This window comes from Chelonia mydas, chromosome 14 (assembly GCF_015237465.2).
Source record: "Chelonia mydas isolate rCheMyd1 chromosome 14, rCheMyd1.pri.v2, whole genome shotgun sequence".
In the NCBI taxonomy this organism is placed as follows: Eukaryota; Metazoa; Chordata; order Testudines; family Cheloniidae; genus Chelonia; species Chelonia mydas.
Genome location: NC_051254.2, coordinates 26,326,935 through 26,351,601, shown reverse-complemented (window position 1 = coordinate 26,351,601; position 24,667 = coordinate 26,326,935). Strand labels below are relative to the sequence as shown.

At 43.4% G+C, this 24,667-nt stretch overlaps 1 protein-coding gene across 1 annotated transcript in view; it reads left to right on the top strand.

The window, feature by feature from the left end:
- The window catches only part of GLP2R (glucagon like peptide 2 receptor), a 128,886-nt gene that overhangs the window by 90,595 nt on the left and 13,624 nt on the right, over positions 1-24,667 (top strand). Inside the window, exons 10-11 of the mRNA XM_043528476.1 lie at positions 5,685-5,773; positions 22,458-22,596. Of these exons, the coding sequence (XP_043384411.1) occupies positions 5,685-5,773; positions 22,458-22,596 (228 nt within the window). The remainder of the gene's footprint in view (positions 1-5,684; positions 5,774-22,457; positions 22,597-24,667) is intronic.

The following is a 24,667-nucleotide window of genomic DNA, read 5'->3' as shown; positions in this document are numbered from 1 at the left end:
TTTTTGCAGATACCTTATATGGCATATCTGCCACGACTCATTGCAGTTTTAAAATATCAATGTTCATAATATCCTCAAGTTTCCCCCAGATTCCATACAGCATCACACCCCACTAGATGCATCCTTCCAATCTGACAGAAAACTACAGATAATTACTCTTTGAGTACAGTTTTGCAACCAGATCTGTGCCCACCTTATAGTAAATTCATCTAGTCCGCATTTCCCTAGTTATGTATCATAATATCATCTGAAACTGCTATATAGAGCCTGCTTGCTCATTGCTGTGTATTATCTCTCTTCCCACTGAGTGCAATGTCAGGCTAGCAGGGACTCCATAGCCATCAGAGCACAGGAATGGGAAGGACCAGAGGCTGCATGGGAGCAGAAGCAGCAGGTCAGAGGAAACATGTGGGTGAGATCAGTTGGTTGGATAGTAGACAGCCTGAGAGCTTGAACTAGAAGGCCTGAGATCTGGGCAGAAACCAGGGCTCAAATCATGCTGGAATGCTCCGGAATGTCATTCCAGCATTTCTATTTAATTACTTATTGGCATTCTGGTACTCAGTCACTCACAGAGACACAGCCTCTTGCTGGCAGGGGGAGAAGTAGCCACAGCTGGAGGAGACAGGGTTGAAGCCTGAAGTCAGGAGGACCAATGAGATGAAGCCATGGGGTAATTTTTACTCTCTCTGGCCCAATGATTATTCATTATTTTACACACCATATGTTATACAAAATGGAGCAACTTCAGCATGAGAGACTGAGAGCAGCTCACCTGGGACTGAATAGGCCGGAGTTCAAGTCCTTGTTCCTGAGTGGGGATTCTAACCTGGAACTCCTGTGCAGCCTTAACTCAGCCACCTTTTGTGTATGCATTATGTCCGCAGTCTTTAACTATATTTATTGATTTAGCGTTTGCATATTCGCTGAGCCAAGGAATAGTTCTTAATGGCGAAGTGGAGCTCTCAGAGCCCACCGCTGAATTTGGTTAGCGGGCACTCCTTGTGTATCATTGTTTGATCTGCACCACAGCTGCAACTTGGATTTTACCCCAATGGTGCTGGTTGGCTGCACAAAGTCCTTGCCCAGTCCAGGCATTATCTACAGTCATTAACTACAAGATTACATACTAGTTTTTCCACCCCCACATTCACTGCAGTTCTGGGGCAGGCAAGAGGTCACCTTTTCCACCACAGATACCAGGCTGGTGGGTTAGAACACGCTCACCCCAACACACACAGCTGCAACACTGCTGGAGATTCCCCCTTTCTAGTTCTGTTCTTGACATACCTCCCATGACTGGGGCCTCATCTCTCTGCCCTCTTCTCAACCAGCTAGAGTTTGGAGAAGGGGAAGCATAGCAAACCTTCCAGAATATGGAGATAAGTAGGGAGCCTCAGGGCTCCCATACCTCTGTGAAGCTCTGGCGTTTGGATAGAGGCTTATTCATTCCAATGAATCTCTGCTACCCAGTGTCACTGGCTCTGTGCTGGAATCCACCAATGAGGTTGCTGTGCTAGTGGCATAAGAGCAGGTCGGGATAGAGCTATCCCTGATCCCATTAATAGTGCCCTTTCATCCAACTCACACAACAACATAAAACCTTAACTCTGACCTCTTACCCTATGCGTCCTTAATGCTCACATGTTACAGCTACTGAGCTGCACACCCAGGCTCCACTTTGCATGGTACCGGTTTCCCTAAAACAACCCCTTCCGCCATACACACCCAGCTTTCACTCTGCCCCCTTCCCCAATCTCTTCCCCTCCACATCCTCACTGTTCCTCTGCTCCCCCACGCTCATGCCCTTTATCACCAGACACCAGAGAAAGGGGAGGGGGAAACATCCAGCAGTGGGAAGATTATGTGAGTAAACAGGAATATGAGGGGGAATAGAAAGGTGAACAGCAATGAGGGAGTGAAGGGGCAAAAATTGGGAATATGGGTGGGTAGGGGGAATAAGTGAGGACAATTGGGTCATAGGAGATGTCCATAATTCCCAATGCATGTGCCCCAATGGATGCCTCCCCTGCTGTGGAGATATTCTCCTTCCTCAGCAAGATTCCAACTCCAGCCAGGCCCTATTTGAATAAGCATGGAAGCTAGCAAAAACTATTAAAAAAAAAAATTAAGCGTCCTGTTTTCAAATCAATTCTAATTTATAGACTAGTTAACAGTGTATTTGTAAATGCTCAGACAAAGCAATCTGTATTCACAGAGTAAGTGCTACAAATTTCAGAGGACTACACTGTGTTCTTCATGCACAATAAAAGGCTGAATTGCTGCTTTGAGTACAAAACTCACCTCAAACTGAACTATGGAGTCATGACCAACATCTTCACAATAATATGTGGAGCTGGTCACACCACCAACAGCTAATGTTGCCAAACACTTCCCCTTAGAAGAACCTGTTTTCAATTGCCTGTAACTTTGCCAGATTTTAACAGTTTGAATTGAAATTTCCCATGTTGGGTGTCTGTATCAGGCTGAAGGTTTAGTTAGTTGGGTTTTTTGCATGTTGAAAGTTTCAGCAAAAACAGGTCAGCCTTTTCTGAAAATGAGATTGGGGGAAATCTGTTTGTCCATGTTAAAAAAAAATCCTGACAGCTTCTTCACTGAGAAGCCTCAATGCCTCCATACTTTAGAGCAGGGACTTGACATTTGGCAGAGGGAGTCCCTAGTGTCATGGATGTGCCCTTTACAGTCCCTCTGAAAAAAATTCCACATTTTTCCAAGTTATAAGACTCTGAAAAATCTCAGTTTTCATTTGCTCAATAGTGATTTGCTAGAGGTTAGCAGCTACATTTTTTGAAGATTCAATCTGCACGGACCGTGCTTCTATCCCTACTGGCTGCTACATGTGACCACGCTGTGCAGGTGCCATCCCCTCAGATTGACTGAGCAGGCTCCAGCCAAGGGCTGCCTTGGGTGGAGCATGTGATTCCCTGTGATTGCTCCTCCTAGCTGCTGGTGGCCACTTTAGCACTGGGCATCAAAACTGAGAGCAGGGTGACTATCAGGAAGATGTTAAACAGAAGCTACTAAAGTAAAACATTTTTAAATCAGCAGAGCAAGAGAACTTGCTTCCAAGAGTTTTAAAAGATCAGGCTAAGGAGTTCACTGGATCATTAATGCTGATTTTTACTAAGTCTTGAAGCACTGGGGAACTTCCAGAAGACTGGAAGTTAGCTAGTGTAGTGCCAATTTTTAAAAAGGTTAAATGAGATGATCCAGGTAATTATAGGACTTTCAACCTGACATCAATCTTAGGCAAGATAATGGAGCAGCGGATATTGGACTTTATTATCAAGAATTAAAGGAAAATAATATTGTGACTGGTTCCCCGGGGTGTAGCCTGGGACTGCTGTGCCCCCCTGAACTCTCTCCAGCCTGGGCTGTCTCTCACAATGCCTTGGAAGTGATCAGCAGCAAACCCCTCCAGGTGCTGTTATCACTCAGACCAACCTCATGTGGAGACCCCACACCCAGTTAGGTTGCATGAATGCTCCCAGAGTCACTCATGAATCTCACAGAGAAAGGCACTAGATCTAGATCCCCCCAGCTCCCAGCACTGTACCTCAGGAATATACTGTCTTGCACTGCTCAAGATGGGCAGTACAGATTTATTAATTGGGTCACCACTTCATCAGTGGAAAGTGGATATACACCAGCCTTTGCAAAACCTGAGCAGATTTGCTACACACTTCATACAAAGTCACTGGTAAAGATAAACAGTTAAATGTATTGACTATAAAAGATAGATTTTAAATGATAGAATCGTAGAAGGTTAGGGTTGGAAGGGACCTCAGGAGGTCATCTAGTCCAACCCCCTGCTTGAAGCAGGACCAATCCCCAATTTTTGCCCCAGATCCCTAAATGGCCCCCTCAAGGATTGAACTCACAACCTTGGGTTTAACAGGCCAATGCTCAAACCACTGAGCTATCCCTCCCCCCCTAGATAGTGATAGAAAGAAATAAAATATAAGCACACAGTCTAAACTCTCAACCCTATTAGACTGGGCAACAACTAGACTAAGTAGTTTTTCTCTCCCCACTGGATATTGCAGTTCATAGTCCACAGATTTCACCCTTGAAATCTGGGCCAGTCCCCTCAGTTGGAGTCTTCAGAGTGTCCTTGATGCTTGCATAGGTGGGTGAAGGAAAAAAAGCCAAGCATGTGGCCAGTGTGTCTGTCTATACCCTCAGTCCATGTGCTTGGAAAACGCAAGTCCAGGCATGTCTGGGTGCATTGCTGAGTCTCCAGGCAAGGTTGAGCAATTCCCCTGGTGTGGCCTCATGCAGGTGAGTCGCGTCGTAGCTCCCTTGCTGGACAATGGTTGTTGATGAGTTGATTGACACCCCACTGGGTGTTGGCTACTTTCCTTGCTGTTGTCTCTGGGGAGCTAATGTCTGGCTGATTCCCCAACTTACAGCATGTTTTAGTGGCCACCATACAACACAATTATCATAACTTCATATGCATTAATGATATACACATATGGATAGAGAAACGACTTTCAGCACATCATAACCTTTCCCCTGATACCTTACAAGGCATGCTTTATATGTAAGATCACAATTATATAAAAATGAGGAATATGGGGGTTCCAGGACACTCCCCCAAGGTATAGAATGTCACAAACGTAAGTAATGCAAATCAACATGGGTTTATGGAAAATAGATCCTGTCAAATTAACATTAACTTTTTTTGGATAAAATTAAAAATTGGTTGGTAAAGGTAACAGAGTTGATGTAACATAGTTAGACTTCTGTAAGGTGTTTGACTTGCTATTGCACAACATTTCGATTAAAAACGAGAATGATATAAAATTAACATGGCACAAATTCAGTGGATTAAACACTGGCTAAGTGATAGGTCTCCAAATGTAGTTGTAAATGGGGAGTCATCAAGGAAATTCCAGAATTAAGATTGTCCATGCCATCTTTAATTACATGATCACATATTTTTTCCTGCCTCATTCAGTGCACAGGATGGATCTGCCCGGGGGATGAATCAGAGTAGTGTAGTGAAAGAGGCTGTTGTCCATAGGACCTGTCTCATTTGTTTCAGAATTTGGAAGTTGTGTGGTGAATGAAGCAGGGGGTCGCAGGAAGAGAAAGAATGGTTTGCTGGTTAAGGAAGTTGAACACAACCCTGGAAAACTGGATTCTATCCCTGCCTCTGCCACAGAGTTCCTGTGTGATGCTAGCAAGTTGTTAAAACCAACATTTTCACAACTGGCCATAATTGTTTGTATCTTTTTCTGGGTGCCCAACTCGAGACCTTAGGGCCAGATTTTCCCAAGTGCTGAGTACTCTCACCTGCAGTTGAAATCAGTGGTTTTGGTGGTGTGTATTAAATTAGGCCTGGGGGGCACACATTGCAAGAGGATGATAAAAGGAAACATTGAATAATTGCCCATTCACTAAATGAGGCAGGGGTCATGTGGAAAAACTAAAATGTGATAGTATATTTAAAGACTGTCTCATAATGCATACGCACAAGGGAGCAGAATGAAGGTTGCACAGGCAAACATAATTGACATTTCCTAACTTTTGACTGCTTGAAGTTACAACTTTCATGTTCTTTTAGTTTTTCAGATGTATATTATATACACATGTATAACTGATATTACTGTATAGTGACATTTACTGTAACTAATCCATATATATTTTCTTTTAAGGTTAATTTCTGCATCTTCCTAAAAATTCTAAAGTTGTTAATTTCCAAACTCAAAGCCCAACAAATGAGCTTTCATGATTACAAATACAGGTATGTGATAAATATCAAAGTGCTACTAGTCATTTGTATTACCATGGTGCCTTTCCTTTAGAAAGTTCCAAAAGTGCTATGCAATATATATAAGTATACACAGCCACCAAAGTGGTAAGACATGGCAGCCATTTTGATCAAGTAACACAAGTGTCTTAGGAGAGGAAGAGAAGAATAATGACTTGCCAACTGAAACGCTAGAGGAAATGTAGGGCGGTTGAATATAGGTACCAGTACTAGCTGTAACCACAACACTTTGTTTTGCAGTAAGTGATAAGGGATCTTTAGTGATAAGTTGTTAGGACCCCAATTTTATGCCTCTTTCAAAACATACATCATCCCTGATACTTCCCACATCTGGGGTGCTGAAGACTTAAGCCCGGGTCCTGGAGGGGATGGGGGGTGGGCAGGGCGACCCCTTCAGAATCACCTGTATCTCTTAGCATGCCCTAGTGCCATGCTGTGGTATTGGGGATCAGTAAGGACTCAGAGTGCCACCTACTGAATCACCGCCATCACTTCCTGCAGCCAGCTGAGTTTTCCTGGGGGCGGTTCCAATCCAGGTACAGACCTAAGCTGTGCACTACTTGTCATATGAGACCATAAGGAATTCATGCAGTCCATGCAGGTCTTGTAAGTGTAGCTTACCCACGAGTGGTTGCTGCCCTCCAGCAGCCACTCACATTGGCTATATAAGAACTCAGCGAGTGCAAGTCTGACTACTCAATGCAACAGCTGCCTGGCTTCTTATCCATTAGGTGCTGTGCTGCGTTCTTGGAATAAAGCCTGACGCTGATTCAGCCTAACATGTCTATTGTGTTATCTTGTTCCATGATAGTTTGAGACCACTGACTAACCCATCTCCTCCCTTCATGATTTCTACTAGGAAATGCAAAACACAAACATACCTGTGGCTGATATAACCTCCAAAGCCTCCAGAACCAAATGGTGCAACTACAGGTATAGAATACTGCTCTCCAGGCTTCTCAGCCCCCAATACCATCCGATAGGGGCCCTCAGTCCCATTGGTGGGTATGTTTGTTTGTGACAGATAGAAATTTTGTGATTTCCTGAATCACGGCCATCTACTTTATCTGCTCTGGCTGCTTATGTACCCTACAGACTAGACCAAGGTAGGGCTTATAAATAGCCTACTGACCAGAAAAGCTCTGAATTAGGAATCACTGCTGCTGCAGCAGTACAGTCCCATGCTGAATAACTTTGATTTCATCGGTGCTATCTCAACTATATTTGATGACCCAAACTACACTCATGTGACCAAAGCCTCCCTTCACTCCCTAAAACAGGGTTGCTGGTCCATTTCAGACTACACTGCTCACTTTTGACACCTGATAAGGATGCATTGGCCTGGTTGAAACCATCAATGACCCTATTCTCCTTTGTCAATTTATACATCTGGATTGATGTCTGCTTGTTTGAATGACATCAGGAAAGAAAAAGTTCATTCCAGCAAACTTGTTTCTATGTGATGACATTTCTGCAGGCATCACAAACTAATCATGTGATTGAAACTACGTGCATTGACACAACTTGAACTCATCTCACTGGTCAAGAGAAGAAGCATTGTCACCAGAATGGTCTTTGTCATACTGTGGTGGATCTGGCCACTTTGTGGCTACCTGTCCCTTGAAATGTAAACCTAGCATAAACTTAGGAATCTCCAGTGTCCAGCCCTATACAATGCAAACTTGTTAACTCTGATGCATCCAGTAATTTCATGGACATAAAGTCCCAATTTAATGTAAACCTACTCCTGATTATGTTGAGTCCATTGATGGCACCCTGCTTTCTTCAGGCCTGGTTAACCAAGAGACCACCCCCCTTGAAGTCGTGATTCAGGATCACAATGAAGTCAACTTAGTCAAATTGCTGCATTTTCCTATTGTCCTCAGTATTACTTGATTTACACTGAATGATCCACATATTTCATGGAGGGCACAAGAAGAGCAATTGAAGTCAAGTTACTGCTGACAGTTGTGCCTTGTGGGACCAAGTACCAAAACCCCAGAAGGCAACACAACTAGGTCTATTGTGCATTGTTCCCAACACATTAGCCAACTTCAACCTAGTCCTTCAAACACCTTTGATGTCCATAATTGTGGTAACAATTAAGGTACTACCAACCAATGCCCGTCCAGACCATGTTGTTGGAATAGTTAGGACCAAAGATCCCAACCCAGACCCTGTGATCCCAGCAAAATACCAAAATCTAGCAAACATATTTGATAAAAGGAATGTGGACATTCCTTACAATTGTCCTATTGATCTAAAGCCAGGAGCCAAGATCCAATTGGGCGAATGTACGCTCTGCTGGAACAAGAGCTCAAGGCTCTTCAGAAACACCTTCAAGAAAATCTTACAAAAAAATTTCATCCAGGTGTTGACCTCTCTGGCCAGTATTCCTCTGTTATTTGTGAAGAAGAAAGATGTCTGACTTTGTGTTTGTATCAATTATCATGCCTTGAGTAGAATCACTATTAGAAATAGATATCCCTTGGTTTTTATCACTGAGTTATTTGACAGATTGTGCTCCACAATGCTGTTTACCAAGCCTTTGAGGCACTTACAATTTAGTTTAGTATAGCCATTTTGAGTATCTGGTGATGCCTTTTTCTGTCTTTCAAAGACCCTGGCCACTTTTCAGCATTTCATTAATTACATTTTTAGAAGCATTTTAAATCAATTTGTGGTGATCTACCTGGATCATATTCTTATCTTCTCAGAAACCCAACTCCTCCATGACCAACACATTCATATAGTACTAGAATGTCTTCATGAGCTTGGGCTCTACGCAAAACTAGAAAAATGTGAATTTGGCCAGTCCTCCATGGAATTTGTAGATTATATATTTTTCTCAAGTGGCATCAGCATGGACAATAGAAAAGTATCTGTGATCAGGAATTGGGAAACCCCAAGAAATGTGTGTGAACGTCAACATTTCCTTGGATTTGCAAATCTTTACCAATTTTTATCAAGGATTTTGTAAGACTGGTGTCCTCTATGATTGCATTGCTCCACAACAATACCCAATTTGCCTGGACATGGACAACTCAGTCTTTTTTAGACCACTTAATGGAAGCATTTTTGTTAACACCTATTCTGGTGCTCAGATCCGGTGAAATCCTTTAAGCTGAGGCAATCAAAGCTGTACTATCTTAACAACATGGACACCGGAATCAACTCCATGTGCACCCAATTTCTTGCCCAGGTATATACAGATCACAAAATTTTGGAATATCTACATGCTGTGAAAACCCTGAAACAACATCAAAACCAGTGGTCTTTATTTTTTTCCAGATTTTACTTCATTTTGATGTACCATTCAGGCACCCAGAAAGCTCACCACACAATGTCTTAGGAGGGAATACACTAGGAGAAAGAACTCAAGAATATTCTATAATCCTTATGTATTGTAATTTTGCCAATGCCATAGTAGAAAGGAATTTGCTGCCCTTCATCTGATCCTTGTTATCTAATGACCCATTTACGACAAGAGTCATGTTGACTCAGAATGCTGCCAGTGACCAACTTCCTAACCCCAGCTTCCTCATTGAAGATGGGATCCTTTATTTCAAGGGCCATATATATGTCCCACAAGGCCACCATGGCTTGAAGCATTTAAACTTTGACATGATTCTCCTTTAGCTGCCAATTTTGGCCACTTTAAAACACACATTTTCTATGGCCAAAGATGCAACCTTTCATCAAGTTATATATTAACTCCTGCAATATTTGCTCTCCAACAAAGACTGCCCCACCACTCACCCTCATGTGAAACATCTTGAGGACTTCATGCCAGCCCTGGTTATCTATCGCTATAGATTTTAGCATTGACCTACCCAGCTTAAAGAGCAATAGAACCATCTTAGTTATCACCCACAACCTTATTAAAATATCCCACTTTATCCCATAGTTTCCCCTGCTTAGGGACAGCCTGGGTCATTTTTACTTGTGTCTTCAAACTGCATGGGTTACTATCTATCATCATCTCTGACCAGGCCCCACAATTTGTTTCCCATTTGTGTCAAAACTTTTTAAGTTGCTGAATGTTAAGGTATATAATTCCTCTGCCTACTATCCTGAGACCTCTGGGCAGATCAAACAGGTTAACCAAATAATTGAACAATACCTTCATTGTTTCATCAGTTATCACCAGGACTACTGGGTTTCACTCCTTCTTTTTGCCAAATTTGCCTATAACAACTCTGTCTCAACCCTTTGCAGCCCCTTCTATACTAACTATGGCTTCCATCTACATTTCCATCCATCCTTACCAGGGGTGTCTTATGTCCCTGCACCCACTGACCTAGTCCAGCATTTGTACCATCTTAAAGAGGAACTGAGAAAACATCTCAACTCAGCCAAAAGTGCCTACAAATATTGCATAGACTGACACTGTTGGGAAGTCCTTCATTTCATCATTGCTGACTGGGTATGGTTATCATCATGAAACTTCACCTCCATTCATCCCTCACATAAACAAGATCATGAACACCTGGGTCCAGCAAATCATCCAGCAAATCAACCCTGTCATAGTCAAACTGTTTCTGCCTAGCTCCTTGAGAGTACATCCGGTCTTCTGCATTTTGCTGTTAAAGTAATAAACTGACAATCCCTTTGCTGGATGATTCAACCCTCCACCTTCACCACTTATTATCCAAGGCCATGAAAAAAATCGTGTACAAAGGATCCTTGACTCTAGATAGTCTGGGGGAAATGAGGTACCTTGTGGATTGGGAGAATTATGGGCTGGTTAACCAGTCACAGGAACCTACCAGTCACATCCATGCCCCTGATAAGATTAGAAAATTTCATCAAACCTACCCTACCAAGTCCAGACCCAAGATTCCTGGTAGGCATCCTTAAGGGAAGTGTAAATGCAGCCTGTGAAGAGGTTATAACTGAATTACTATAACTTACCCCCTACTGGTCTTTGCTCACCAGAGGCCTTCCTCACCTACTATGTAAGAACTCATCAAATGCCAGTGTTAGCTCAATGCAATGGCTGCCTGGCTTTTACTCACTAGGTGGTCTCAGAATAAAGCCTGATGCTGCTTCAGCTGGACCTGAGTCTGTTGTGAGTGTTGCCTTGTTCCATAACAGAGACCAAAGCACAAGAGCAGCTCTTAATTTTTGTAAAAAAAAAAAAAAAATTTAAAGATTTAAAAAAATAACAACAAAACCCCCAAAAAACTAGAAACTAAATTTTTAGAAGAATCAAGAGATCTTCAAATTCTGGCTCCCTCCTAAACATCCCTCTTGTCTCCACACACACACTCTTCCCTCCCACGCACACCCTCTTCCCTCTCACACACAATTCAGTTTGCCCTTCCCTTTCATGGACCAACTAATAGTTCTCCCCACACACCAAACAGCAATTATTTTGCTCTCTCTCGCTTCCTCCACACACACCATTAATTCATTCCCCCTACCATTTTGCAGAGCCCCACAGCTGATTCTGCTGCCCTGTCCCATTGTGTGCCTGGGACCTCTTCATCACCTTTTCCAAGGTCTAGTGATAGCACTCAACTCCCCTACCCAGGTTGGGGGGCAGGCAGCTCCAGCCAGAGTTGCAGAATGACAGGGAGCTGTTGTTCCCAAGTTCCCCTGAGAACATGATACAGGAGGGTTTCTCAAGCACTCCAGCCTGTTTGCAGAGGGAAGGGAACTCCAGATGGTCCTTCAGCACATGAAGCATTTCTGACTGGTTGTCTTTTCCTAGGAGGTGGGGGAATAGGGAAGGACAGTCAAACAAATGGGGATTTCCCTGCAGATCCAGAGGAGGAGCTGAAGAACCCCTATAAAGTTAGTTATTCCCTGCTGCAAGGCATGGAAAGGTTATTAGCCACCATGAATCTGTTGTGGGCACTAGTGTATACTAGTATTTGTGTATTCCACACCACAGGCTATAAATATTTACCACATACTTATCCTCAAGGAGCCATATCTCTGCCATTCTCTTGTCAAGCTTTGGTCTTGAACAATGAACTTTTATTAGCAGTAATGTGCATTGTATAGTTGGGATTATGTTTTCCATATAAAATGGTAGGATCTAAATTAGCTGTTACCACTCAAGAAAGAGATCTTGGAGTCACTGTGGAGCTCTTTGCCAGAGGATGTTGTGAAGGCCAAGACTATAACTGGGTTCAAAAAGGAACTAGATAAGTTCATGGAGAATAGGTCCATCAATGGCTATTGGCACAGATAGTGTCCCTAGCCTCTGTTTGCCAGAAGCTGGGAATGGGCAACAGGGGATGGATCACTTGATGATTGCCTGTTCTGTTCATTCCCTCTGGGGCACCTGGCCTTGGCCACTGTTGAGATACTAGGCTAGATAGACCTTTGGATTGACCCAGTATGGCCGTTCTTATGATAAATAATAAAGCTAATTCCACACAACCAGTCCAGAAAAGCCTGGGAAGAAAGGAAGAACTCAATAAGCCAAAGAAGAGAATCAGTCTTATTTAATAGAACAGATCAAACTATTCACTACATGTAGTATTTGTAATGAGTTCAGACCCTTGCTCTGGTTAGTGCATTGTTCATGAAACAATCCTGTTGTTCTTTAAGTCTATTTGTTATTAAATGGTCAGTATTCATAGAGCAGATCTTGCATCCCTTACTCATTTAAGTAGTATTTTACTCTACAAATAGCCTCAGTGAAACCAAAGGAGCTCATTCTGGAGTGAGATGCCACCACTCTTCAGTAATAAGGATGACAGAATCTAGCCCCAAATATTTTGGATTAATAGTTTTCAGACCACAGGTTGTTCACAAGCTGTTCTCTTCAGCTATTCACTGTTCGTTATGTGTGCTGTGTAGTCACCCTAAAGCCCAGGAGATTACTTCTGCTCCCTGATTGGATCACAAACATTTTAAAGCCACAAAATAATGAATGGCAAACAATGGCAAGTGCACAGAGTACTTCCAGTACAGATTTCCACATGAATAATCATTTGTGTTCAAATTTGTGACATTTCAGGATTCACCAACATTTCCACAAATATTTGGAAGTTTTATTTACTATAATAATTTAATTATTTATTCAGCACTCAGCTCTTTCATAGTGCTTAATTTGACAGCACACCCTCACTGTTGTGAATTTCCATGTGTAATGACTAATAAAACTCTCTGCAGAAGGAGACAAACTCAACAATAATATTTGCAAAAATATTCATCTGTTGTTTTTTATTTTTATTATAAAACAGTTCCCATGTTTAAGACTTTCTTTCAAATATATTTTCCCCATGAGGCCTATAAAATCCAGTCCCAAAGTGAAATAATAGAAATCTTTAAAAACAGTCAGGGGCTTTATTAACACAAGCAACCCCAGGATCTTATTGCCACTTTTCTTCTCATCCTAACCCCCACACTCCTTCAGTGTTGTTTTCCCTCCCTTTTCATGTCATTCCATAATTTAGAGGAAGATTGTGGCATTTAACCTACAGTTAACATAGGAGGTGGTGCAGAGCTGCACAGCCCCAGGGGAAGTTGTAAGAGAGGCACAAGGACTCCTGGTGTTCCATAGCACACATGCATGGAATATGCATATGGCACCATCCCTTTAGACTGAAAACTATTCCCCGGCCAAACACACCCAACCAATGCACCAGGGGTGGGGCTGTTGTCTATCTTCTTCCTGCCCCCAGTGAGGCAATTTGCATGCTCAGGGGTGACAGACGGGAGCAATGCCTGTGCTCTCCTGCCTGCAGGAACTGCTGTTGTGCCTGACCCTTCTGATGAGGGCCTATAAGTGGGGACAGGTTCCTTTTGCTCTCCAATCATCTGTGCGTGCACGCACACACACACACAGGCCAGGGACAATGTGTCCCTTAAATTGCAAATTACTTAGGGCAGGGAGAATGTCTTTTCATTGTCTGTGAAGCACCATACCTATCTATGCTTCTGTATAAATTAAAATAAATAATAATTGCATGGAAGATGGTTATCAAAAATCTTGGAATGTGATAGAAGTAGAAGTTAGTCTTGGCAGTGTGGAGCACAGCCCTGTAAAGCATTTCATAGTGGCCGTATGCTGGTTTTTCTAGACAACAGTGTTTATTTTGGGAGTTTGATGGTGAGGAGCAATGTGTGGTGGTTTCGTGAGGCACTGATATGTCTGAGGCACTGTAGCAGGTCTGTATATGAAGCAGAACTTGAGAAGTTTTGATGATTACAAACAAATGGACAAGAATCAGCAAAAGGGTGATGTGTCAGCAAAGGGGATCAAGAGAATATATCCGGTTGGAGAGCCTACTAAGATCCATCTGCTTAAGAAGGTGGAGAGATGAGGGGTGAAATCCTGACTCCAGTGGGGTCAACGGCAAAACTTCCATTAACTTTATTGGGGCCAGGCTTTCATCTTGGGTAATGTTCTGAGGGTTGACATGGAGCTACAACCATGAATGGTGGGTGAAAGTAAGATCATGCACAGAGCAGTTCAAGCACTCCTGTTCAAGCACTCCTCTCTCCCTGGTGCAAAGCCTCACTTTTGTGTGAGTTTCAGTTTTGCAGCCAGAACAATAAAGCCACCACAGCACACATCTATGGTGGTTTTATTGTTCTGGCTGCAAAACTTATACTCAAAAAGGCTGTGGTCCAACAGTTCCCCCCGCGTCTGTCTGCTGGCTCCAGAAATATAACATTTGGTGATGAGAAAGTTATATCCCACAAGTGTCCAGTGCTCCCATTAGCTGATCACAAAGAAGGAAAATAAGAAAATAATACTATTGAAAAAAGGGGGCAAAGTTCACTTTGTGGCACAGGGTGACAGACTGCTGTTTTTTGCTCCTGAGACAGCATGAATCAGCCAGCTAGAGAAGAGAAAGTAGAGAAATAAGGATAGAACAAAGGAATAGGCTGCTGCCCGGGGCTTGTGCAAATGAAAAGCAGTGACATGGAAGCAAGCAGCCATACTTGTTGAACATGTGCTGTCAGGCAGGCACTGAGGGTCTATAGGCAGCAGGAGCACAAGCATGGCCAAAGGAATGTGTAAGCACACAGCCAGAAGAGGGTGATCGAGTGCAGGTAGTGCAATAACAAAAAAGAATTTCCCTGTGGAAAAGGCATCCAGGAGGCATGAAGTCCAAGAGGAGAACAGAGAAATGGCACCTTTTGTGGGCAAAGTTGGTGAGTTTGATGACAACAGCAACTCATTGGTGGTGTAACTTGAACATTCTGAGCAACTTGTAACTTGCTACACTATTCCTGATGGATAAAAAGTTTAAACCGTGCTGAGAGTTATGGGTCCAAAGGCAGACAGACTGTGGCATGACCTGTTGTCTCCCACTCGGTCTAGAACTGCCACACAATTACTGCAGCAATGCAGGAACATTTTTCTCCGACACCCCTGATGATAGCAGGATGGTATCAGTTTCATCAATAACATCAGGGAAATGGAGAGTTAGTAGCAAGCACAGTTTGCTGCTGCTTGAATGAAATGGTCAGAACACTGTCAATTCGGACAAACATTAAGTGATGACCTACGTGATCAATTGGTATATAGACTATGCAGCGACCAGGTCTGGAAGAAGTTATTGACTGTATCAGCACTTACACTCAAGAAGGCTGTTGAAGTACTGGCTGCGATGGAGACCACAGAGAAGGATTCTTTGTAATTTAGTGTGAACGAAGTTCAATTCCTGCATCGACGGGACAGAAAACCATGGGAACATAAGGAATTTCTGTGGGGCCATTGTGCACAAACTGCACACTCTGAGAAGGATTACAGGCCACAATAAGTTATTTTCAGAAAGTGCCAGAAGAAAGGACACATTGCAGCAGCCTGTCGCACAGTTCAGTGACCAGCAACACAGAGTAACTGTATATCCAAGAAGACCCCTATGAAGATGGACCCCAGGAAAGACTGGAAGTGAGGAATTTATAATGTTGAAAAGACAAGAGCATGCACTACACCTTTTATCAGACGCTGGAGTCAGAGATGGCATCTGGGTTACACCATTGATCAAAGGAGTTCCTACAAGAATGGAGCTTGATATTGGAGCTGCTGCTATCACCAGACTTTGTCACAAGTTCCCTTGGAAGAAACCTCCATGGTTTTGAAGATGTAATAATCCAGGTGAAAATTCAAGTCGATGGGCAATCAGTCATTTTACCCTTGTGTGTGATTGAAGGGAAGTATTCACCATTATCTGGCAGATCTTGGCTTGTGTAACACAAGATGAATTGGCCCATGACAAGGTGATCATGAAAGTGCCTCAAAATCTTCAAGAAATATTGGACAGATATTTCAAAGGTTTTGAGAAAGAGCTTGGACAGAAGAGCAACATATCAGTGAAGTTCACTGTTAAGTCTGACAGTGAGCTGAAATATTGTAAGCCCAGAGTTGTGCTTTATGCTCTGAAGCCTCTGGTGAAAGCCGATTTGGATCAATTAGTGAATATTGGAATCTTATCACCCGTTTCACAAAGTGAGTGGGTTACACCCATCATACCAGTGATCAAGAAGGATGGCTCAGTCCAAATTTATGGAGATTTCAAAGTGACACTGAATCCAGTTTTATGTGTAGACCCGTATCCACTAGCTCATATTGATAATTTGTTTGCTACTCTTAGTGGTGGATAGTGTTTCAGTAAATTGGATTTTCTCAATGCATACCTACAAATGGAGATTGATCTGGCATCTCACAAATATCTCACAATCGACACACAAAAAGGCTTATTTTATTACAACAGGTTGCCTTTTGGAATCACATTGGCACCTGCCCTGTTCCAGAAATCCATGGATGAGATTCTGAAGGGAGTTCATCATTGTGGGTGACATTCTTTCTCAAATGAAGGGGATGGTACTAAAGGGTACAGTGTTGGATCATAAGAATCCCCAGTTTACACAAGTCATGTCATATCAACATGAATTATCTGTGAATCACAGTTGCATATTATGGGGAATGTGAGTGATCATTCCAGAATAAATTCAATATCAGGTTTTGGAAGCTCTTCTCAAAGGTCATTTTGGCATTGTATGGATGAAGGCCATAGCCCTGAGTCATGTCTGGTGGCCAGGGACTAACGAAGACATTGAGAGGAAGGTGCAGTGTGGTACTACATGTCAACAAATTCAGCATGCTGCTGGCCCAGCTCATCTACATCCTTAGTCATGACCTCAGACTCCTTGGACATGTATTCATGTGGACTTTGCTGGACCTTTAGATGGTTATATGTTTTTAGTCATAGTAAATGTCGATTCAGAATGGCCCAAAGTTTTCAGAATGACTTCTATACAGCTGCTAAGACCATTGGACATCTTCGTACCTTGTTTAGCCATTTTGAATTACCATTACAGTTAATGAGTGACAATGGACCTTGATTCTGTCCTGAAGAATTTCTAGCTTTAAATGGAATTCAGCACATACCCTCAGCTCCTTACCATCCTGCTACAAAGGGACTAGTGGAATGCTTTGTACAAACACTTAAGCATGCCTTAAAAGCTAACAAGTCTATTCTGAGTCATGAGCAGAAACTGGAAAATTTCTGGCTTGTCTACGGGAACACACCAGTTGATACTACACAGTAATCACCTGCAACTCTTTTCTTGAAACCATCTTTGTGAACCTGTTGGAACCTGCTATGTTTTCAAAATTGCCTCATGTAAGGCTATGTTTTAGTCGTCGGTATTTTTAGTAAAAGTCATGGACAGGTCACAGGCACTAAACAAAAATTCATGGCCTGTGATCTGTCCATGACTTGTACTATATACCCCTGATTAAATCTTGGGGGTAGGGGCAGCCCGGAGGTGCTGCGGGTGCTTGGGGGGTGGCCTAGGGGGCACCGTGGGTGCTGAGGGGGTGGCCTGGGGGTGCCGTGGGTGCTGGGGCAGCAGCCTGGGACCCCTGCTTGTGCTGTGCAGGGGCAGAAGGCACTGCACAGCCCAGAACCCCCGCTGCTGCAGGGGGGGGCAGGCAGTTGCATGTGGCCTGGGCCCCCTGCTGGTGCTGGGAGGAGAGGTTGGCAGGGCTGGCAGGCTCCCTACCTGGCTCCACGCCTCCCCAGAAGTGTTGACATCCCCCTCCCTCAGCTCCTAGGTGGAGGCGAGGCCAGGCAATTCTGCACCCTGCCTCTGCCCCGAGCACCGGCTCCGCAGCTCCTGTTTGCCAGGAACCATGGCCAATGGGACCTGCGGGGGCAGTGCCTGCAGGCGGAAGCAGCACACACAGCCCCCTGACCACGCCTCCACCTAGGAGCCGAGGGATGTCGCCGCTTCCAGGGAACAGCCCCGAGGTAAGTGCCACCCCGAGCCTTCACCCTCTCCCACATCCCAACCCCCAGCCCTGAGCCTCCTCCCACATCCAAACTCCTGCTGCTGCTGGAGGGGGGGCGGTGGCCTGAGACTGCCCCCCAGCGGCTGATGCAGCTGGCCCAAGGGCTGCCTGAGCTGCTCAGGTGGCCCCTGGGCCATGCACACTGGCCAGTGCAGAAGTCACAGAGGTTATGGAAAGTCACAGAATCGATGACTTCCGTGACACTCGCAGCCTTACTCGTGTGTAGCCAAATTCCAAGCTGTGCGAGTTGATCGACAATGTAAGACTAGTCATTATTCTTTCCAAGTTGGAGACTTAGTGTGGACTTGCAACCGCAGTTGTGGAGTGAAATGGGTACCTGGTGAATTTGAAAATGCACGGGACCTTTTTCATTTGTGGTAAAACTATCCAGTGGTATTTTATGGAAAAAAAAAGATATGGACCAGTTGCAGCCTCAGCTAGTACCAGAGTCTGTGGATGTTCCAGTAGGACTTTCTGTTCCTCCAATCAAACGTCCTTCCATTACAACTCCTGATTTTGATGACTTAGTGTTTTTTGTTGATTTCTTACCATTTACTATGCTTGTTGTTCAAGACTGCCACGCCACCATCACCATGGTAACCCAAGAGAGTGCAAAAACCAGTTGTGCACCTACACGTATAAGTTATTTAGTTAGTGAGTTGCTATTGCAGGTTGTCAACATGATTCTTCGTTGATATAGTGTTTCTTGTTAGCCATGTATATGATAATGTATATGTGTTTGGAAAGTTTTATAAAGTAGGATGGAGGAATATGAAGTCCTGTCTCTTTAAATGTTTGAGCACTCCCCAGGGCAAAGCCTCACTTTCATGTCAGTTTCAGTTTTGCACCCAGAGCAATAAAGCAAGCAAAACAGACAGCTGCTTGACCATCAGCTCCCTCTGTGTCTGCCTCCTCTGCTGGCTCCGGAAATATAACAAGCAGGAACAAATGTGTTGCTCCTGATAAAATTAAGGGAAGAGATAGGTGATAGTTTGGGTGAGGTGATATGAGTTTGTCTGGTTGTCAGGGGGAAAAATCATGGTGCTGTCTTGAAAAAAATGCAAATGAAACAGTTTTGGTAGAAAACAGGAAAAGTTGTGGCCCATAAGATACAAATTTGTGGTGGGGATTTCAGACGACTGTCATGCTTGACCTTAGGAAAACTGCAAAATAGCCTGTATTTTACATTAAATGTTGTTTAAATCCATTTAATATTCAGATCAAATTTTTAAATAATTTTAAAAGCCATAGTCCTGCACTGGACATACGTAGAACCAAACTTGTCAAAATTCATGTGGAATCTTGTTCATCAGAAGTCTGGTCGGCTGACAAAGACCATGACTTTTTTGAAAATTCATACAAGTCACAGCATTTGTTATGGAAGTCAAGGTCACAAAGGTGACTTTTGCTGTCCCCGAAAAAATCTGCCCTATTTCGACAAAATTATGAGTCTCTGAAAAGCTTCAGTTTGCACATGCTCAGTAGAAGTTGTGAGAAATTTGCAGCATTATTCTCTGAAGATTCCGTCTGCACTGGGCATACTCCAGCCCTTCACAGCACATATGTGTAACCTGACTGAGCATATGCCGTCTCCACAGTGCGAATGAGCATTCTCCAGCTCAGGGTTTCAATGGCTGAGCAGTACTATTCCTGAAATTGCTCCTACCAGCTGCCAAGGGCTGTTGTGGCACCAGGCAATGGAAGTGAAAGCAGCGAGATGGTCTCTCCCAGGCTGTCACTGGAGAGGGAGGAATAAGCCTGACTCAAATGCATAATTGTGAAGAGTCAAGGGGAAAGGAGGCAGTTGGAGGCTGAGAGGGTTAATAGTAAGGAAGGTCAGGGCAGATTGGACAGGGGGCAGAAACATCTGTAACCACTACAGCATGTTCTCTTGCTAAACCTGGAACTGAAACCAGAGTCCAGCATTCCTCTGTGAAACCCACCAACAGTGTGTGTGTCACATAGAGGGATCATAGAATATCAGGGTTGGAAGGGACCTCAGGAGGTCATCTAGTCCAACCCCCTGCTCAAAGCAGGACCAATCCCCAATTTTTACCCCAGATCCCTAAATGGCCCCCTCAAGGATTGAACTCACAACCCTGGGTTTAGCAGGCCAATGCTCAAACCACTGAGCTATCCCTCCCCCATCAGGAGAGTTGGGGGAGGGGGGGAGAAAAAAATAGCTGGTAATAGCTCACCTTACCTCACTCTCCTTACAGTGTGTATGGTAACACCCATTGTTTCATGTTCTCTGTGTATATAAATCTCCCCACCGTATTTTCCACTGCATGCATCCGATGAAGTGAGCTGTAACTCATGAAAGCTTATGCTCAAATAATTTGTTAGTCTCTGAGGTGCCACTACTCCTCCTTTTCTTTTTACGGATACAGACTAACACGGCTGCTACTCTGAAACCTGTGCAATCTTAAGTTTGGCTCCTTGTGCATTTATAGTATCTTTAATTACAGGTTCACATTTTTTTCAAGAGGCTCTCTCCCATTCAGTGCACAGGGGTCCTGTGAAGATCATAGTCTGTGATCATGTAAAGACTGTGTCATAATGCATATTCAAAGGGGGGGGCAAATTATTGTTGCCCAGGCAGCCTTAATTCTGACATTTCCTACTTTCTGAGTGCTTGACTTTGCAGTCTTAATAATGTTCTTTTCATATTTCCCACCTATATAATTTAACATTTATTTTGCATTAGTACCTAAAGGCCAACCATGATCAGGACTCCATTATACTGGGCGCTGTACAAATGTATAGAAAATGACACTCCTCACCATACAGAGCTAACAATCTAAAAAGGAGGAGTTTATGGCTCCCCTGTCGGACCCCTCTGTACAGATGTCCCAAAGAGCATTGTGTGGCGAGCTCATGCAAGTGTGGAGACTCTGACTCAGTACAGGGCCCCCTCTTCTAAGCCAAATAACTCTGGTCACATTTTCAAACATAGGTACCTAAGACGAGGCATCTGCATATCTCTTTATGCACCTAAATAAAAGTTGTCTGATTTTCAGAGTTGCTAAATAAAGTGAATGGAGCTGTGGGTGCTCAGCACCTAAGTTCCCCCTAAGCCACGTGGCTGCACAGACACCCAGCAGGCTATCAAGTGCTGCGCACGTCAGGTGCCCCTCCCCCCACTGCCATGTGCTGCTCCTGCCTTCTGCCTTGGAGCTGCTCCCGGGAGCCACCTGCTTGCTGTGCAGAGCAGGGGAGAGCAGTAGGGTTGCTGATGTCAGGGTATCTCTCTTCCCCTGCCCCTGTACCCTATCTCTGTCTGTCACACACACACACACACACACACTGTGTCTTTCTGACACACACAGTGTGTGACACAGACACAAATACTCTGTCTTTCACACTCACCTCCCAACACATACTTGTGGTGGTGGTGTTGTTACTTCTTGATACTTCATGCAATGCAAATCTATTCTCTGTAATTTTATTCTTTCAAAGTGCTGTTATTTGAGGATTTTTACTGGTCTATGCATTTCATAATTTTTATTTCTCTCTTACGCTTACATTTAATTCTTTTAGTAGTGAATGCTAAAATGTCTAACCTGTCCTGGCTGAAGTAATTATCTCTAGGGTAACTTTATAAAAATATATATGATTTCTAGGGTTTTTGTTTCTATTGGTGGCGCACATCCGCACATTACCTCAATAATTTGGTGCACATAGATGAAAAAAAATTAGAGGGGACATTGCTTAGCACCTCTAGAAAGAGGCCAATATTTAGGTGTGTTTATATTTAGGTGTACTGTAGTTAACTGCCTAACTGTAACAGTTTGCTAATGTTGGCCTCTGTGGCCAGTTTGCTATCCCTAATTCCTCACTGCAACCCACCCCCAAACCCTTCCTTTCACATCACTTTTCAGATAACATTCTTCTAATACAGGGGTTCACAAACTGGGGATCACCCCTCAGGGGGTCGCAAGGTTATTACATGTGGGGTGTCAGCTGTCAGCCTCCACCCCAAACCTCACTTTGCCTCCAGCATTTACAATGGTGTTAAATATATTAAAAAGTGTTTTTAATTTATAAAGGGCGTCGCACTGAGAGGCTTGCTCTGTGAAAGGGGTCACCAGTACAAAAGTTTGAGAAACACTGTTCTAATAGGTATTTGCCAGTTCCCTAATCTAATCTCACTTCTGTCTCATTTGCCTTTGGTTTCTTTTTCCTGATATATCTTTCATTGTAGATGCAGTCCCTCAGTCTCTGGTACCTGCTGTTTTCTCCTCCAGATCATTAGTGAAGCTCTTGAATCAGCCCCAAACTGGAGCCCTGAGGGACCTACTCCTGTAGTTATTTCTCCATAGTTGGATGTTCAGCTTCACGTCAAGGAGGTTAAGAAATATAATATTCAAACACTTTATTTTTAAGATTGGCAAGATCTACTCTGGTGTTAATACCTTTACTGGGGATCCATGAGTTTGTCTTTACCTTCATCACTGATGAACAAGTTGAAGGATTGTCAAGACATATAAGACTCTTCATTCAGTTACCAATGAGCTCCTTTCAAGTAAGTACTCCATTACAGTATCTTTCCTTAGAGATAGGATGTTCCCATATAGACTAGATATCCTGCTTTTATTTATTATTATCCTTCAACATATATTGGCTTAACATGATAGTGTTACACTGGATCGATCAATGAATTCACAAAAACAATTTCAAATTGGCAGTTTCCTGAACAGACTAAAATGGGAAATTTGACCCTCTCGCCTGCATATGTCCCTTCTCAGCCAGTGAGTCCCGCATTCCCTCACAATCAGTTCAGTCTTCAGAGGTGATTCTGACGTGAATCCCCTTACGAACATAACAACATAAGAATGGCCCTACTAGGTCAGAAGAAGGGTCCATCTAGCCCAGTATCCTGTCTTCCGACAGTGGCCAGTGCCAGGTACCCCAGAGGGAATGAACAGAACAGGTAATCATCAAGTGATCCATCCCATCGCTCATTCCCAGCTTCTGGCAAACAGAGGCTAGGGACACCATTCCTGCCCATCCTGGCTAATAGCCATTGATGGACCTATCCTCCATGAGTTCTTTTTTGAACCCTGTTATGGTCTTGGCCTTCACAACATCCTCTGGCAAGGAATTCCACAGGTTGTGTGAAGAAATACTTCCTTTTATTTGTTTTAAACCTGCTGCCTATTAATTTCATTTGGTGACCCCTAGTTCCTGTGTTATGAGAAGTAGTAAACAACACTTCCTTTTCTGTTTTCTCTATACCAGTCATGATTTTATAGACCTCAATCATATTTCCCCTTAGCCATCTCCTTTCCAAGCTGGAAAGTCCCAGTCTTATTAATTTCTCCTCATATGGCAGACACTCCATACCCCTAATATTTTTGTTGACCTTTTCTGAATCTTTTCCAAATCCAGTATATCTTCTTTGAAATGGGGCAACCATATCTGCATGCAACATTCAAGACGTGGGCATACCATGGATTTATATAGAGGCAATATGATATTTTCTGCCTTATTATCTATCCCTTTCTTAATGATTCCCAACGTTCTGGTCACTTTTTTGACTGCTGCTGCACATTGAGTGGATGTTTTCAGAGAACTATCCACAATGACTCCAAGATCTTTCTTGAGTGATAACTGCTAATTTTCACCCCATCATTTTATATGTATAGTTGGGATTATGTTTTCCAATGTGCATTACTTTGCATTTATCAACATTGAATTTCATCTGCCATTTTGTTGCCCAGTCACCCAGTTTTGAGAGATCCTTTTGTAGCTCTTTGCAGTCTGCCTGGGTCTTAACTATCTTTAGTAATTTTGTATCATCTACAAATTTTGCCACCTCACTGTTTACCCCTTTTTCCAGATCATGTATGAATATGTTAAATAGGACTGTCCCAGAACAGACCCCTGGGGGACACCACTATTTACCTCTCTCCATTCTGAAAACTGACAATTTAGACCTACTCTTTGTTTCCTATCTTTTAACCAGTTACCAATCCATGAGAGCACCTTCCCTCTTATCCTGTGGCAGGGATATTCCAACAGGGTGCATGTGTTGGAAGCCTGTTAAATTACAAAGCAGGAACATCCTAATAAATATTCTCTAGACAACATTTTCAATAACAACCAGTCATTTGGGGAGGCCTCAATTTTTGATGCCCAACCTGGAATACCTTAACAACACCTGCTTTTCATTAGTGTTGAGCATCTGCCTTCTGAAAATCAGACCCCTTCAAGTTGTCTCAAATTCACCCTGGAATTGATATGCTTAAACTCACTAGCCCTTTTTGAAAAGTTAGGCCATTAGATACAATTTCCAAATAGAGAACAATATCTATAACTTAGAATATCAAGGTTGGAAGGGACCTCAGGAGGTCATCTAGTCCAACCCCCTGCTTAAAGCAGGACCAACCCCCAATTTTTGCCCTAGAGCCTCAAATGGCTCCCTTAAGGATTGAACTCACAACCCTGGATTTAGCAGGCCAATGCTCAAACCACTGAGCTATCCCTTCCCAGCTTCAATTAATTCTGCCAAAACCAGGCTCAAAACCAAGGGGGAGGGCAGAACTGCCAGCCATGCTTTTGCCAAGCAGCGCATTTTACCGGTAAGGGGACCA